Consider the following 19462-nt stretch of genomic DNA (forward strand, 5'->3'; position numbering starts at 1 on the left):
TGCTTGCTCAACATTTAAATAGCAAGCAATGTATTGTTTGCTGTAATCTTGTCCTGCAGCACGCAGAGTTCCTCTGAAACCCTCCACCTCCCCAAGCTCCACCTGCCTAGATCTGCTATGGGGATTTATGTATGTCTATTTTTACAGCAGCATATATTACATGCTCAAAGCTGTGAGTCTGTGTATCTATTAGCAGTAGCAAGATATTTGTAATTACAACATCTACCAGTAGGTGCTAACTAGGACATGTTAACTAGCATCCTTTCTTCGGTGTAAAAAAAAAACCCTAATTTGTGGCGTATGTCTTTTGAACAAAAAATCTTATTGTGGCTTATTGTGTATAAGCCTTAGGAAAAAAAACTGACCGTGAAAAAGAAAAAAAATGTACTCGGGCTAATCAACCCCAATTAGGGAAGTGTGTTAATCTGCACAAGAAATCACTAAGCATCTGTGCCCAATGCAGATATAAGATGGACTTCAATTGACAGCATGAAACAAGTGGGTAAGTGTCACCGCAACATGCACAGCATTACAAAACACTGAATAAAGCCATGGGCTGTGAGCCGCAGATTTGTGCTTTTCCACCATTAGCACCTAAAACACTTTTTCCACCATGCATAATGCAACACCATTGATTTATGATAGTGCTGTATATTTGGGAGGTGATAGAGCCAAAGTTTGCTCTCTCTGACTGCACTGCTGCACTGCCGGAGAAAGACTCTCTCTCTGGAACGAGGGTGTGCCGGTGCCTGCGCTGTGCTTCACAGATGGACTGACATATTTACGAGGGGTTTCCAGCATGGTGAGACACTGAGACTGGCCCCCAGTTGATCGGGCTGAGTTTTACCGAAGCTGACATCTACCCCATGCACTGTTCTTGAACTCATTCTGATGCTAGGATCCCCTGTGCAGCAGGTAAGATAGTATTACTGATGGGAAGGGGAGATTTTTACATCCCTGCAGCTATGATTGCTCACTTAATACACACACGCACGCACGCACAAACAAACAAACACACAAAGTGATACATGCTCACAGTCGCAGTTGTGCGCTGCTGAGCACAATTCACCTGCCAGATCAGTGTGTACTCTGCTGGCAGATGGAAATAACTCATAACAGAAAGAAAACACAACAGAAACGCACACAGAGGACGTGGTGTGGGCAGAAACCCCTTTGATTAAATATTTACAAAGGCTTTTGAAAGGGCAAGAGATTAAAAAAAAGCGTGCCACTCAGTCATCATCTGCTTTCAAAGTGTTTGACGTTCAACCGGAGAGATGAAATAGAAGCGATAAAGAGCACACAGTTGCTGTCACTGGAGCAACTGCATCCCTGCTTTGGTGTGATGGACGCAGCGTGCACGTGCACACACACATAGTAAATGCGCACATTGATACACCTGCTGGGAAATCCAGTTGTTTAAACTGGTCTTTAGCTAGTCTAAGCAGGTTGACCAGTTGCCATGCTTCAGCTTGACAACCTTAGGTTGTTTTTAGCTGGCTTAATAGCTTAAAAAAAAACCTAGCTACAATGCTCAAAAAAGCATTTTAACGTAGATTTAAATATAGCATAATCTAGATTTTCCAGCAGGAACTACTTCGGACAGTTGTAAAAATCAAAGTAGCACGTGTATAGGAAGCCTCTTTGTTTCCCTCTATCACAGCATGCTCATGCAACCTGTTTCTCCCTTGATGGACAAATCCATCTTTCCAAGCCATTCAAACAAATGCAAACTACTCCAAAAAGGTGCAACACTTGTGTACTCACCAATACTTGTCTGTTTCTTCTTACTCTTTCTCTCTCTGTCCTCCTTGATCCATTTGATGCTTACGCTCGGCAGCGCCCAAGCAGAATGAGCCTCCACCGCGTTTAAGAACCCCGTTTCTATGGCAGTGAGAGCAAGCCAGTCAGCAAGATACGGCGAAAGGCTGGGGGCAGATCCCTCACTGAGCTCTACGCACTTACATACACTCCACACTCCCATTATCCCTGTGGTGTTGCACCGCACGGCTCAATACACAACACGCAGGGCAAAGACCTATCTGTCACGGGGGCAGATATACATCAGAGGTATAAAACACCAGAGAAACAGCTGTGATCTAACTAGAATAACAAAGCAGCGGTGCTGCATAAGTTTGTTGCATGCGTATTAATGAGGCAAACTCATGAATATCAAACATATTTATTGAATGCGGGCAGCAAAGGAGAGATCGAATGAGTTGAGGACGTGTCAATGGATGAAAAGGGACCATTGTGCAGCTTGGTTCCGACAAAGTGATTAAAGAGACCCGTGACAGCTGGAAAGATGGATGGACGGAGAGCATGTGTAAGACACGCCAACAGCCTTTTAATATTCCAATGGCTGTATTTCACTCCAGCCTCAGACTGCGGCGTCAACAATGGGGTTTGAACCATACTGCAGCACTATCTTCACCCGAGCTGGAGAGATAGCGGTTCCCCCCTGCCTCGCTCCGTCTAGATTACCATCACCCTATCGGCATGCATTCAGCTGAGCACACTGAACGAGGAGAGCAGTCAAACCATGGGACCTCCTTCCTCCCGCTATCTTCTGCACCAGGGATGCACCTTGTGCGTCTCAAACTGGAGCCATTACAGCAGCCCTAATGAAAGAGAGCTATTTTCATTTACATAATGTATGCAACACTACACAAGAGCCCCTGAGTGATTTCAGCAGCACTGTGGTGTTAAATTGATTTTCCTTAATTTGTGGCTCAATTTATTGAGGAAAAAGGTATCTTCTTTGCCTAAAATATCAGTGTTGTGAAATCAGGGCATGTCCTCCCCTTTATCTAAAAGGATAGTTCAGACGAACATCTCATTACTTTCTCACCCTTGTGTCGTTCAAAAGCCACTTAATTTAGTTCTGTGAAATATAAAAAAGACATAATGGGCAGCTTTTATGGTGACTTTGTCACTTTTTGAAGGTTGAAAGCCTTATTGCATGGGGAATAGTGGTATTTCTCCTTTTGTGCTCCACTGAAGAAAGGAAAACAATGGGTTTTAATTTTTTCGGGTAAACTATTCCTTTAAATTATTATAACTATTCCTTCCACACACAGATTCCCAAGGAAATCACTATGAAAGACCAAATGTAAAATTCGGGAAAGGGTCACAAAGTGCACGTCATAGACAGCGATTTGAAAAAGCACTATGCCACATTTTATCTTCCGTTGTGAAACTCTAACTATATGCAAGGGCTGACACTGTAGGCAATTCCATTGACAAGCCAAGCTTTTTGCACAAAAAGGCCTCATTTATTTATACATGTCAGATGCCTGAAAGTTGTTTGTTGTATTTTCAAGACAAATGAGATGGTTTTCTGAGCGTCAATAAAGAACACATCAGAATTTTTCATTTTTTCGACACAAAGTTCTTGCATGAGAGGTTACGCTTTTTAAAAGCCCCTCTAGGGGAAGTGCGATGCCTGTCTCCGCAATAGGAGGAAGTGGCGCTCTGAACTTTCACAAGCTGTGGTTTCAGGGTCAGGCATCACCAGACATGCCATTCATCTCTCTAATGAGCCATATATCTACACCTCAGGTCATCTTTGGCAGCAAGCGTGACACAGATCTGACAGCACCTGGAAGCCTGCTGGGAGATTCTGGGTGAGAGGTTCAAAGCAAAAGAGGCTCAGGATTGAAGCATCATTCTTTAGAGTCTCAGCATGTAGAAAAGTAAAATCAAAATCCTATTGGTTCATTCTAAGATGTTTCGGGAGTGCTTTAAAACCTGTCGAAATTCGCCAATCCCTCAACAAAGGGCACTCGCACTTAAAAGGAGGAGAGGAGGTTAAGGACGCACTTGTGAAAATGATCTGAAAAGAGCAGAGTGGGGAAAAAAAGTTGGGAAAAGGTGACTACCCACAGTACATGATCTGATCAAAGATATTATGTCCCTGGGAATTTGCGCCATTGTGTTTCAGACATGTTTGTCTGCAAGCACATTCATGAGCAAATGAGTTTCATTGGCAGTTCAATTAATTTCACCGCAAATAAATACTCAAATTAAAGCTCTAATGTGAAAACACATTCCACAGAGCTCCATTTCCAAGCCAGGCACTTTGCTTGTTACAAAGGAAGCAAGGAAGGAAGGAAAAAAGAAAGGAAGGAAGGAAGGAAGGGAGAAAGAAAGCACATTCTAGGAATGTGAGAGAGAAATGCATCTGACTGAAGAATGACACATTGGACAATGCATAATCCACTTAATCTTAGCTATTGAAAAAAAATCCCCAAATCTTGCTGATTCCAAATGGTACTGAGAATGTCTTTCACAGTAATCTTACATTTCTTTTCACAGCTTCTCTACATTTGGCGACTTAAGACATCACAGTCATGTTATTGACTCAGTGTTTTCGCCAGAGCAGCAGGTACATGGTTTGAAGTGTTTTGCAGTGTTTTTGTTTTCTTGAGTTCTTGAGAGAGTACAGTAGTCAGCAGAAATCTTCCATATTGTACAGCTAATCTACACAAGCTTCTCTGGATTGATCTATCATTCAATGACTTTGGAGTTGTTGGCCTCAGGCAGTCTCAATCCTATTTTCCCATCACTAATTACAACAGCTTCTCAGGACAGAAATCTGGGATATGCCAATCAAAATGTTTGCTCTGGAATCTTTAAAGGGGGGGTGAAATGCTATTTCATGCATACTGAGTTTTTTACACTGTTAAAGAGTTGGATTCCCATGCTAAACATGGACAAAGTTTCAAAAATTAAATTGTACGTTTGAAGGAGTATTTCTGTTCCAAAAATGCTCCTTCCGGTTTGTCACAAGTTTCGGAAAGTTTTTTTCGAGTATGGGCATGTGTGACGTCAGATGTAGCGGAATTTCCTTATACGGGTCCTAAGGGCACTTCTCCGGAAGGACGCGGGCGCGCGCGCGCAACCGTAGACCAGAGCGAGAGAGCGAAAGCAGTAAGCCCATCAAAGCGCTATGCTCGGCTTTAGGGAAGTCAATGTCACCAAAGAAGTGGGTTTTTGGTTGCAAGGGCAAGACAACCCTGCACAGATTCCCAAAGAACCCGGCGTTAAGGGACCAGTGGATGGAGTTTGTTTTTTCAGAGCATCAATGAAGGTTGTGCTAGACTGTTTGTTCCCTGCATTTCGACGATGCTTGTTTTATAAACAAAGCCCAGATCGCTGGATTTGCAGATCGTCTAATGCTTAAGGATCGAGCAGTCACAATGATAAAGGTTCGTGGTCGTGCGTTGGAACCGGGAGGTGAGTAAAACTGCTTCAAATGTCTCTTGTGTGTTGTTAGCTCGGCGCGTTAGCACAGCTTTAGCTCCGCCCACACGGCCCGCCTTCAGCCGCTCGTTTTTTTCCGGAAAGACTCGGTACAGCCTATCTTTCTTTTATAAATATAATAAAACTAAAGACTTTTTGGAGATATGAAGGATGCAATACTACTCTATAGGTACTCAAGATTAACAGGAGATTGAGTGAAAATGAGCATTTTCCACAACCTGGAGAAAATTTTGCTTAATACACTTTTATACAACACCATTTTCAACTAAAAACTGAAGACTTTTTATGCGTTTTGGCTGTTCATTTACACAACAACAGCGTTTTGGTGGCCTGAAAATGCAAACTTTTGAAAACGATACCCGTAGCATCTCTGTATAAACTACAAAACCGAGAATCTGTGAAAACGGTGACGTCATACACATGTGTAGGCTATTACGTGCTTAGTCTATAGGCTTTTTTATATACGAGGTTTCTTACAACAGACTCAAGGGTGATATTTGTTTTCGAAAATGTATTTCCTTAAAGGAAGTAAAAAGGGACTTTATACCAGTGGAAGGGTTACAGTGAATGTTTCTGGCTTTATGAAGATAAACTTTACCCAGAAGAGAAGTAATAATTGTCACATATGCTGTGTAGATGATCGACACGAACAAGAAGATGAAGAGGAAAGTCTCTTTAATTAATCCACAGTCATAAATCCAAAACAGAGAGCAAGAGCTACTCTCACACACATAACATAGACAATACCCAACAATGAACACAAATGATAAACGTGATAACGAGGTAGATAATGAGAGCACAGCTGAACATAATGAGTGACCAAGACAACAAACGACTAACTCAGAGTGAAACACAAAAAGTCCAAACTAACAGAACCGTGACAATAATACAGTATGATCAAGATTAACATCCTTAGAATGAAAATTTTCGGACAAAAAATTATACATTATGTAATTTGTGTCTACATCATTGTCGTGTAAACGTACCCTTAGAATAGACTATAGCCTACAATACGTGCTAAACCTAGAATATAAAATATGAATAAATATGCAGGTAGTTTCTGTAAAAAATAAAATAAAAAGAAGATAATTCAAAGTTGATATTTTGAAATAAGAAAAAAAAATCATAAATGGAAAAGTCAAAATATCTTGACAATTGCAAATTAATTTCTGATCATTTGGACTTTATATAATCTTACAAAGTCACAGTTACAAGAAATTAAGGAGTAATATCAAAATGTTGTGATATTTGCATTGTGAGATACAGTATGAAGTTGAAATTGTAGATTAAGACAGGACAAATAATGTCAATTGTTCAGTTACTAAAAAAAATAAGGTTGCAATTGTGCGACAGAATTCCATGTCGTAATTGTGAGATATAAAGACACAGTTACTAAAAATTATGAGATTACTCAATTACAATTACAACAAATAAAGACACAATATTGAGATTTAAAGATGGAATTATTGAGACAAGTTACAATTACAAAATGAAAGTCACATTTGTGAGACAAAAAGACGATGTTTGTGTTTTACTAAAATAAAAGTCCCAACCGTTTTTATTAGTAGTTATTTGACTTGGCTTCCATAAATAAACAGATATTGCTCCTGGCCATTGAGGAAAAAAGTAATATTCTCACATTTTTCTTAGGAGACAGGCAGGGCAGAGATCTCATATTATTTTAAAGACACACTTCATTTTAGATATTCATATCAGACATTTGGAGCAAAATGTTCCCTTCACTCACGCCACCAATGACTCCTCGTGGCTGTTTAACATGCAGCGTGGGTCTCGTATTCCGACCCTTACTCGCCTCCTTCAGCACCTGTTTTAATGGTTAGAGCATTCATTTCACTTTTTTTTCCAATGTACATCACACATTTTCTAATTACATTACATCTACCTCGTCCCACAACTCAAGGATGTAATTTTTACAATGTGGGTCTGCATTTTGGTGAGGAGTGCACTCCAAACTCAATTCAATCCACAATATCATTAGTGCTTGTGTGGAAAGATAACAGTTTTCTTTTGGTCCGCTGTTCATTGTTGGGCTCCACAATATAGCTGTTTTGATGGTTAATGAACTGAAATGGCTCAGTGCGTAAACAGATGAGTGGAGTAGGCTTCAGACATTGTGCTGTCGCTGAACAAGAGGCTTGTTTTTTACCGTTTTTTAGCATTAAAACAGAGGAAGGCCGATGAAGACCATTACTGACATTGCATGAAAACATACACTCTTATTGTGTTCGTAATTACACGCCTCACTGGATTACTTTGCTGTGAAAGACAGTCGTCGGATAGAAAATGAATTATTATGTGGATTTTAAATTTGCATGTTGGAATTTCATGAAGTGACCTAAAGGTCACAAGCATTCGTGCATGTTTAAAGATGTCTTACAAAGGCCAGTGAGCATGAAATTATATTATGGTACAAAAAGGTGAAGATTATAATGCTTTTATTTGAGTTTATTATGAACATAATAAAGTCATAAGCCTAACATATCAACAGTTTCAGATGTATCATTTATAGTAAAGTCAACAAACTCCCTTGTAAATTCAACTGTAAAATAAACAATTGGCTTTGCATTAATCAAATAAAATCTGCATGTTTTGCCAAATGTCTACTTGCATGCTTTTTGGTCCTTTCATAAATTTTCAATTACTGTCTGATTGCCACAGTTAGTAAAAGATAGTTTATGTACCCACAGGCAAATTTTCTGATTTGAGATTTAAAGATATCATGCAATTGCTTGAGCAGTTTTCTGCCTTATTGAAACAGTAAGTCTGAGTGAGACACAGTGAAGGAGTTTTCTTAAAGGCACAATATGTAACTTTTTTGCTTTAAAAATAGCAAAAATCACTATATCTATGTTATATTTTTTTTGTGTGTACTTACATTATCCCGACTGTTTCCAACAACTTTTAAACCAGGAGAAATTTTTATTTAATTCGAAGACACGGCACGTTTCTTTATTTCCGTTTTGTCGCAGTCAATGGCGTCATATCCGCGTTGTCCCTGGTTTCCGCTCGTACTGCCATGGTAACCAGAGCTATGAACCAGAGCCCTCTGATAGTAACCAAAGCGACAGACGTGGACAATGTAGTTCACAATGTCTATTTGCACGCTGTTGTTGTTTCGTTCAAACATTATGGACCATGGCAAGCAGACTTTGGATAAAAAATGAGAACTAAAACGAGAATCAATATCAGCGCTGTGTTTTCAAGATGCCTAGAGCTCCCATAGACAGTATATAAACGAGAGCTCCACGTCCGAGACTTCGACCGCTCCTACATGTACTTTATTAAACAGGTGAGCACATTTACATAAAACTAATCAATGTTATATAGTTCAACAATGATAAAATATTATAATATGATCTGTATGTTATTCTAATGTTGATCTAGCTTACTGCTAGTCTCATACAGACAAACTAACACATACATTTCAACACATTTAAATGCAGTTTAGTGTGCTAGTGTAATGTTAGACCAAGTGAAACAGCGCTGCGTTACCTCACAAGTTTAATTTGTCTAATAAACTGACCTGTGAGTAGTAATTCTGCGTGTAGTTCGGTAGAATGAAATGTCCATATTCCTTTTATATCCGCAGGACTCGCGTCGCGTGTGGAGCTGATAGCTGTCTCTTAGCAATCCCGAACTGCTTCATATCACAGTGATGATAAAAGCATCGATGTATTCAGTCATCCATAAACATTATTAGATCGGTCGGCTTGACGTTGACGACAAGATCCATAATTCTTAGCAAATGTTGCGTCATCAAACTACGCCTTTGTTATTGTAAGAGGTTAGCAACCCCTAGCGCCGAAAAAAATGACATACTGTACGTTTAAAGAATATTAGATAAATTAAAAAATATATATAAATAGTCGGTAGGTTTAGTTACATCATAGCCATAAATCACTTGCTAGTCAGTTATAGGTGGTTTTGGCGGCGGGACATTCTCATAGGAAGTATTTGATAAAAATAAAATCTGTGTAGTTCGGCATGGGTCATCTACACTGTTGTTCTCATTTACCCATGAAATTTTTTAAAGTGCCCCTATTATGCTATTTTAAAGGTTCCTCATTTTGTTTAGGAGGTCTTCGACATCCATCTAAGGTCAAAAAATACTTTAATTTTCTCATAATATACATTGTACATCACCTCATTTCTCGGAGAGTCTGAAAACAGTTTGTTAGAAAATTCAATCTCTATAATCCCCTCCTTTCCCCTCCTAAAACCATTATTACCATATCTGAATTTCATTTCCAGAGGTTTCCTCAGCACTTGATGCACAGTGATACGAACAACGGCATTGTTTTTTTCCATATCAATTCCAGTGCGAGATCCTTTTGAAGTGCATGCAAAGTGGATTCGCAGCGTTGAAAACAGCGTCTTCTTGACATGAACCACGTATGTTTGAGGGTGGGCAAATGTCGTTCATGGAGCCAATACAGACCATGGAATTATAGCCTGGCTAACGTCAGACCTCTTTCTCATTGAGACTACGCTACGAATGTCTATCAAATGCGCCTGTACGTAGCTCATAGCCAATCGTTTCAATTATACCAGATGACGTATGTAGAGCGACAGAAATTCGACGAGGAAGAAGACGAAAATAAACTTGCGTTCTAAACTACTTAGAACACTACAAGGCTGCATCGAAAGGTAACTTCGTGTCTGATGCCTGATGCCATGTTGGATCCATAGATATAAACAAACTGCTTCGGTGTGTCGCATAGACGTCGTCATCGTCTTGCTGCTCCCTCCTCGTTCTGTGATTGGTTCCCTTTTTGAGGGGAAAATCTGCTCCATGGATTCCAGGCTGCCTAGCACCGTGAATAAAATCTCGCTGCGCGCAAGGCAGCATGGGGAAACCCAGGCTAATGGAATTATGCAAATGTTTTACATTGTTATGTCGGTATGTAACAGGAAGTAAGAGTGGAATTGCAATGACTCATTTCAGTAGTTCAGAATCAATTCTTTCTTTTAGGAGACAGCTTTATTTGTAGTGGACTTTAAAACTTTGCAGATATTACAGCTATATTACACATTGCATAAAAGGTAATATTCGAATAATACGGGCACTTTCTGCTAGTGTTATTTATGTATTATTTACTGGATATACTATTACATTACAAATTTACTAAAACTGAATACATATGTTTTTTTTTAAATATTTAAAAAATATTTATATATAGTTTCATTATTTTATTAGTTTCTATTTTAATATTTATTTAAAGGGTACATAACATGCACAGTTTCACCTAATCTCATGTTAATCTTGAGTACCTATAGAGTAGTAGTGCATCCTTAATATCTCCAAAAAGTGTTTAGTTTTATTATAATTTTAAAAGAAAAATACAGCTTTCCGATTCTCTCCGGAAAAAGCCGAGGTCCTGGAGGCGGAGCTATAGAGTCAAGCGGTAGTGCTGATTTCCAGCAAAAGACAGAAATCTGATCCAGTCGACTTACATGACTGGGGTCTTTTATCACTGGGACCGCTCCACGTTTTAATAGCAAACGATTTGCAAATATAGCGTCGAGGCCTTGTTTATAAAACATTCGTCACTGAAATGACCAGAACACATAACCGCACTTCCTACACTCCGTTGCTGCCCCGGAAAAACAAACTGCATCCACTGTTCCTGTAACACTGGGTTCTTTGGAAAGCTGAACACGGTAAGCTTTCCCTCACATCCAAATACACACTTTTTTGGAGACATTCTTGAACAAATCCTATGCAGCGCTGGCGCAGATGATTTCCTGTTGAAGCGCGTTGATGTGCGCGGTCTCGCTCTCCTTTGGTCGACGTGTGCGCGGGCGCGCTTTTCCTTTTCCGAGAGAAATGCTCATATAAGGAGTTCCACTCTGATCTACGTCATTAGATCCACGATCGAAAAAAACCCAGCCGAAACTTGTACCAACCCGGAAGTAAGATTTTCGGCACAGAAATTCTCCGTTATTCGTCCAAAATATTTTTTTTAAACTTTGCCCATGTTTAGCATGAGAATCCATCTCTTTAACAGTGTAAACAACTCTGAATACATGAAACACCATTGTACCCCCCCTTTAAATGATTTAATAGTTTTAGCTGTAGTAAACAGTAACAACACTTACAACTTTGTCAACCTTTAGAAATACACAAGCATCTAGAAGACCTTAAAGCTATTAGACATGGATGAAAAGCCATTTCATGAGGTCAGGCAAAAACAAACCATGCATAAAAAAAAATGAAATCCTTTTGTTCTTGTGCAAGATAATTCATATATGATATTTTTCTTTTTGTCACTGATGTAGCGTGGTATTCCAGTTCTGCTTGTTCACATTATACCCATAATGTCAGCACCCACTGTGATGGTCATATCTGCAGGGGTTCCAGATAACACTTTACAAGAAAACACAGCTTTTTCAACTGAGCTTTTATGCAGGAAACAGGGAAGATAATGTCTGTAAAGCTTTGTCATTGTGGAGCAGATGCTCGTGCTGCACCGTAACACCCAGGCTGTCTGTTAACGCAGCACGACATAGAACGAGAGGAAGAGTTTGCTGCCAAACAGGCTTTCTCATTTGCATTACACTGACAAGGAACATATTACATGCCATATAATATATTTGCATTGATTGATGGGCTTTATACAAAACAATGAATAATGAGCACACAAAACTGAAATCATGTCTAACGAATTAGTGTCAAAGATACTAAAAACTTTCACCATATATGGTTTAAAGATCCCATGAAATGAAAATTTGAGTTCTGTGGTTTTTAGTTCATGTGCGTTAGCTTTGAGTTCAACTAGTATAGTGTACTTTTAAAAAACTACAAAATCCTTTAAGGAGATATTTAATATAAGGAGATATTCCTGTGCACAATGTCTTCCCAGAAAACTGACGCAGTAGCCTACAGTATATTGATGTTATAATGACAGATAATCGGATAACCTGAGATGGATCTCACCATGTGTAAAAAGAGCCATAGAATGTAACTGCTAATGACTTGATTTGTTTTCTTCAAAAATGTATATTCTTTGAACCCATGAAAGTGGTGGAATTTGGTCTGTAAAGTGTGAAGTGTTCTCATTCAATTAGCATTAAGGGTGCTGCGACCTCTCCCTCCCTTCATTAATCTGTCAAGCAATTACCCTGCAGCTTTGCTTATGCTGTTGGTGTAGGCTGAATATTAGGCTGTTATACTACTCAGGTAAAGAATATCAGGCATTTCTGTATTTGACACATAAAAGTCTTGTTCCCTATTGAACTGATACGGAACGCACTTTGTTCCGTATTTTTGAGAATCAATTCAGTGCAAATCCATGACAGACACATAGCTTCTAATATATGTCAGACTATAAACAAAGACATTTGTAGGCGATGATAAGAAAAAAAAAAACGTTTTTAATAACTTGGAACATCATCAGAGAATGCCCTTTTAATTGGTCGTTTCAGTCATTGTGAGTCACGTATCGTAGCAACGATGACGACAAGTGACAACAGCGGGAAATGTAAAAATGACTACCACCGAGCAACCGGCGAAAAAGAAAAGAGCACAAAAATATAGAATTGAATGGGAAAATTACTACCATAGTAGTAATTGTACCATATGCGTTTTTTCTGTTTGTCACGGCGGAGTATGTGATATTGGGCACAGGAGGGAGCCTTGCCGTCAGACGTCTCCAGAGGCTGATATGGTAACGTTAGGCTATGTAATGCCTATGCTATTTGAGTGCAATATTTTATATTTTCTTTATTAGGTGTTTTTTTTTTATGTATTATTGTTTTGCACTGGAAAGAAAAGTTAACTATAATGGAAGTATAATTATATAAAGATATTTGCACTACACTTCCTTAAAATGTTGTCTAATTAAATTAAAACATATAATTTCTTTGCACTGGAAAGAACATTCTAGAAGTCTTCGCACAAGGTTACAGAAAACTGTTGTGTTTATTTTTCTTCAAATGCAGTCTAAGCCGATGAGTTTTGAATGTTATATGTTGTATTTGTTTAAAATAAAAATAAAACGTATTATAAACTAAACAAATCCATGGTTCATTGTTGACAAAATGACCATGATAGCCTTTATATTTCACATCTATGTGGTTCAGTCTTGTATATTGATTAGGCCTACTTTGCTATTCTATTCTATTTAGGCCTAATAAGTTGTATAATAATATGCTATAATGTATGAAATATATCCCCCCCCTCCCCCCTCCCTCCTCCCTTCTCCCTTTTCCCTATTACATATGGAGTCAGCCCTATTACGAGTTTTAAACGATGTCATGTTGACTACGGATTCTGGCCAGTTTATGGCTTTGGTTTTGTTAGACCTCAGCTCTGCCTTTGATCTGGTCAACCATAACGTTCTAATTTCTCGTCTTGAAACTTGTGTTGGTTTACGGGGCAAAGTATTAGAATGGTTTAGGTCGTATCTTATTGATAGGAGGTTTGTGGTCAATATTGGGCACCATTTCTCTTCTGAGATACAGTTAAGATCTGGTGTACCTCAGGGATCGATTCTTGGTCCAGCGTTGTTTTCTCTTTATCTGCTTCCATTGGGGTCTATCTTTAGTAAATATGGGGTCTCTTTCCATCTGTATGCAGATGATACTCAGATTTATATTCCTTTAAAGCGTGGTAATAAGAATGCATTTAAGCCTATTCTGGATTGTCTGGAGGAGCTAAAACTTTGGCTTGCAACAAACTTCTTGAGCCTCAATGAGAGTAAAACTGAATTCATTGTGTTTGGTCCGACTGAACAATGTGTATACGATTTCGATAGTACATCTCTGTCACCGTACAGTACCTCATGTGTCAGAAATCTGGGTGTTTTGTTTGACAATAACCTCAAATTTCATAAGCAGATAAGCACAGTGGTTAAGTCTTGTTTCTACCATATTCGTCTTCTTTTAAAAGTAAAGCCATTTTTATCTCTAAAGAAGCTTGAAATAGCTATGCACGCATTTGTAACATCTCGGCTTGACTACTGCAACTCTTTGTATGTCGGTGTTTCTCAGTTTTGTGTTTCTCGCTTGCAGTTAGTCCAAAATGCAGCAGCCCGGCTTCTCACAGGAAAGCGCAAATACGAGAATATTACGCCGGTTTTAATTTCACTTCATTGGTTGCCAGTTAAGTATAGAATCGATTACAAAATCTTAATGTTTGTTTTTAAAACTTTACACAGTCTGGCCCCACAGTACTTAACTGATTTGTAGCCTTACATTCCATCAAGATCACTAAGATCTACTAATCTTAATTTGTTGCAAGTGCCTAGGACAAGATTAAAAACCAGGGGTGACCGTGCCTTTTCTGTTGTTGGTCCAAAGTTATGGAACGATCTCCCGCTTTACATCAGAACTGCCCTAACCTTGTCTGTTTTTAAGTCCACTCTTAAAACTTATCTGTTTTCCTTGGCGTTTAACATCCCTTGAACTATTGTTCTGTGTTTTTGGCCTTAGGAACCTCGCCTGTGTTTACAGCTTGTATGTTATTATGTTTTATAAACTTGTGTCTTTCTTACTGTGTATTTATTTGTAGTATTCATAGTGTTGTAAAGCACTTTGGTCAACCTCGGTTGTTTTTAAATTGTGCTCTAAAGCACAATAAAGATTGTATTGTATTGTATTGTATATGGTATTGTAAAATGATCATGATCAAAAACGCTGGTGGTGACTGGCAACTTTTTTTTTTTTAAACACTAGCAGGGAAAGAGTTAAGTGAATGTAAACAGTTGAGAAAGAAAACGCATGTGCAACAGTATATCGGATCCTGCATGAGTTTTTAAAGTGACAGCAGCCTAATAAACCTGCAGCAGTCTGTGCCATTAACGTTAACCAAAGAACAGGAGAAAAAGAAAATCACTCACTGATATTGACTGAATAACTTATGTAACTTTAATAAGGATTAATCTATATTTTATTTATAAAAAAAAAAAATATTGGCTTGTTGCCCTATCAGGCAATGACTTTGCAGGCAGCCTCTGCGCACGAAGGTACCTCACGAAACTGATTTCAGACAGACTTCTGAGGCGGCATAATGGTTTAATGATCTACAGCAAAATAGAGAGAGCTTTGGTGAAAATTAAGTGAATATTTAATGACTACAATAGTAATTTCCCATGTAGTAAATGACATCATAAGTGGAAAACGTTTATCAAAAATGTACAATTACACACAAATTGACCACCAGCCGCAACTTTCAGACGCAATCTTTATTTTTGTCACGGAATGGAAAGCACAGGATTGTGCGATAGCGAAGGATAGATCTATGCTGCCTTCACAAATGAATCCTATGAATCACCTATGAATCACTGACTAAACCAATTCATTTAAAACACTAAGTGACTGGTTGCATCCAAATATGCACACTTCACTACTGAATAGTAGGTGAGAAACTGTATTTGAAAAGAGTCCTGAAAAAGGAAGCGAAATGTAGGTTTGTTATGTGACAATGACAACATGACGAATGTAGTAGCCCATATCCGGTACACCGACACTACATTTATACTATATACAATTTACTTTTGTACCTAGAGAAGGCTATTTGATTTTGGACACTGCCACTGTCTTTATAAGTGAATAATTTATTTATTCAAAAAAACGTTTTGTTCAAAAACACTCATTCATTCAGAAACAAACCAAGTGACTTTCTTTATTAGTGAGTCAATAAATCATCCACTCAACCAATTAGTTTAAAAACACTGATTCATTCATGAACAAGCTGAGTCAAAATGACAAGTGACTAGCTGCGTCCAAATCGCATAGGCTACTATATGGTCGGTATGAGTGAAATCCGGAAGTACATCTGCCATGTTGTCCCTGTCATGCGATCTATTGCATCAGTTGCGTTGCTTCACTGCCATTTAGGAATCCTTTCCCGTGGTCTCATGGGATATTAAAGTGTTCATCGAATGTGGACTTCAGAAAGTTGGCGGAAGCAGTATCATCCGGGTACTTTTATGAATATATGTGTAATATGGAAATAGACAAAATCGGATGCAGCGACTGTCCTTATGAGTCAATGAATCATTCACTGAACCGGTTAGTTCAAAAACACTGATTCATTCAGGAAACAGCACTACTTTGTGTTGGCCGGAGACTATTGAAGAATATTAAGTATTGATGATTCTTAACAAAGAACTACTGTTAGGGTGAGGTGTTTTAATGATTTGTATAGACATGGTTTCCTTTATTTGTACCCATCAGCTGCAGCATGTACTTATATTGGACAGATTGGTTTTCACACCTCTCTCTTTTCAGACCCCAGTCCCCTCAAGCTTCGGCCCCAACAACACACGCTCATCCAGCACAGCAACAATTACCCCAGTTTCAGAATGACACATAATAATCATGTAAATTAGCCAGTGCTGTTGGATTTGTCGAAGCATCTATTTGCCTCCGTTAACACCAGTGCAGCAAAAGTCTATTATCTTCCTGAGCCAAAATGGCTGCCAGCCAATTTGAGGGGTAAAGAGTGTGTTTTCTATAAAAGACATGATGAGACACATATGAATTATTGAAAGCATATACGAATGTAGAGTAGCTTATTTTACACTACTTTGACTGCTTTTTTTCTGCACCTGCAATGCAAAACTTTCTCCATCCTTTCAAAGAATACAGCACAGTGTATAATAATAATCATCTGCTGCTAATGTCCTCTGTAGGGAGTCTGATGATGAGATTATGAAAATGAGATACAGTCTAATTAGAGCTGAAGTGGAAATCTGACACCTCACCTGTGATTGGCCATCCATCATTTCAATAGGTTTTCTTGTGGACAAGGACAACTGTGAGGGTGTCAGTCTGTCTTTAGTTATAAAACAGCACTCCAAACTCATAGAGGTGAGTGTTGGTTTTCTCCACTGTGCGCGCCTCATCATTGAACATCTGTTGACTGTTAATGGGATTGTGCAGGGCTTTCCATCCACAGCCGCACTCTGTCCTACCATCCCTGAACAGCATCTGTGCTTCATTTGAAACACTCACAAAATAACCTATAGCAGTGTAGTAGCCCCTTTAGTGCACTCGCAAAAGAACGATCTTGAATTCGAAACACAGAAACGTTATTGTTTTTTTATTTTTGTCAGAACGTTTCAATTTTGCCTCCCCCAGAGTTTGCTAAAGATTAGCAATCACAGACGGACATGTTGAATGCCTCAGTATAAACAAAGCATCTGACATTTGAAAATTGGTTTGTTTACAGAATCGCAATGATTTGGCAGACAGCAAAAACACGGGAAGAAACTCTGCAAAATGATAAGCAAATATTGAACAAAAACAGCATTTTATTATCGCATGATGCGACACGCATGATTATCACCTTCTCGCACAATTTTCTCACGATGATGAGACTGAGATTTTCCATGCAAATTGCTCCTTAGGAATTTCCTCCCACTTTCCAAACACTGCAAGCTGCTTGACATTTCCCTTCTGAGGGAAACCTGACACTCGGCTTTAAATCTGCACGACAATAACAGAAGAGCCTCTATTCAGCTTTTATTTGGCACTAGTGATTCACAGTGATGGTCCAATAACATGTCGTGGCATTTAGTGCCCCCACGGCTCAGCCATGGATGCCAATGGTGGGCTGGAGGGCCTTCGAGTTGACTAGTGAGGTTAATACAAAGTGACAAGATTTTTGTCTACATTCACATGACACAATTCTTCCAAGCAGGGGTCTGTCAACACATCGACAAGACAGAACAACAAAAACAAAACCAGCCAAAAATACCCCCAGTCTGGCTGCAAGCAAACCGATTGAACAGGACACAGAAAAAAAGTTGAATTGAAATAAATAAATAAACAAATATACATTATAAATAAATATACATAAAATAGAAGCAGCCTTTTTACAATAGAAATAAAATATTAATAACACTTGTTTTAGTTTTGTAATAAATGCAAAATGCTTTTAATGCAATGCTTTTTAAAAAATATTAACACTGAAGTTAATAAAATATTAATAAAAAATACATTTTTCATTTATTTTTTCTAATAAATGTAAAAAAAAATGCACACATTAACAGTACAGTAGCTTTGAAAGTTAAAGGGTTGCTTTTAATGCAATGCTTTAAAAAAAAAATTCTTGCCCTTTCATAATCAACAATTTCACTAATTAATTGCAATGTTTCCAAAGTTTCCAAGCACCTTTACATCTCTGAAAAGTTTCATTTATTTTTAAATTAATTAAATTGCATTTAAGTTAATAAAGCAATTTAATTACGTTGTAACAGACCTAGGGGACCCCAACTCAAGAAAACATGTCAAAACGGATAATAATACAACAGTTCTGGTAAAAGCACGAGCATAATGTTAATGTCACAGTGCATAAGCACAAAATCTGTGGCAAATCCAAACGATTTTTATCTCCCGGGGACACTGAACAGTTATTGCCAAAGTAATTTTCTTAACAGTAATGTCTGATAGGAATCTTTTGGCTGGAAGAGCTGGCAGTTCTGGACTTAAAATAATTATTCCCACTACATCCCACACAATGCAACCAATCAGGTCATTTAAACTTAATAGCTCTGTTTCACAATGGTTTCTGAGCCAAAATAAAGCATTTCTGATTTAAAGGAAATATTCATTCAGAAAATAAGCATCTACAACAACATAATCCACTCTACAAATAGCAGAACTGTAAATCTCAAGGAAAAGAATCGTCATTACCCGAATCTTTGTGGTTGAACTCTTGATTGGAGATGAGAAAGAGGAACTCCTCACAGGTGTCGTGGTCCAGCCGCGGGCTGTCCTGCATACAGAGGTCAACTATGAGAGACACTGCCTTCTGACAGATCATGTCATGCCCCTTTCCGACAGTAGTCATGCTCCCTGACACATAATAATAATAATAATAATACACATCCTCGGTGTGACTGGCTCCTCCAGCGGGATCTGAACACACCCCCTCCAAACGCAAGTTTCTCCTGCTGCTGCTGATTCTTATTGTTCCTCAAGTGCGTGTGCAAGAATGTGTGTGTGTGAGACAGTTTTTGTTTGTGCATTTATGTGGGTGTATCATGCAAATGTGTGTGTGTGTGTGTGTGTGTGTGTGTGTGTGTGCCGTGCTTAATGATTCACTAACGCCCCCAGGTATTCAAAAGACAGCGTTATTGCATCACATTTAATCTCAAGATCCACAAATGAAATGCAACAAAATGAGTCCAGTGGTGCAGAAGGGAGGCTGTGATAATAAAGCGCTGAG

General features: G+C 38.6%; 1 protein-coding gene across 2 annotated transcripts in view; it reads right to left on the reverse strand.

The window, feature by feature from the left end:
- The window catches only part of syt6a (synaptotagmin VIa), a gene marked incomplete at its 5' end in the record, with an annotated part of 56289 nt that extends 37205 nt beyond the window's left edge, over positions 1–19084 (reverse strand). The window contains one exon of one of the 2 annotated variants that reach the window (XM_081385756.1): positions 18928–19084. In XM_081385756.1, the coding sequence (XP_081241882.1) occupies positions 18928–19084 (157 nt within the window). Of the gene's footprint in view, positions 1–1767; positions 1821–18927 lie in introns of those variants that run through there. The other variant, XM_081385757.1, reaches the window with a different exon arrangement.
- Between the last annotated feature and the right edge of the window lie 378 nt (positions 19085–19462).

The sequence above is a fragment of the Scardinius erythrophthalmus genome (genome assembly GCF_964197995.2).
Source record: "Scardinius erythrophthalmus genome assembly, chromosome: 15".
Lineage (NCBI taxonomy): Eukaryota > Metazoa > Chordata > Actinopteri > Cypriniformes > Leuciscidae > Scardinius > Scardinius erythrophthalmus.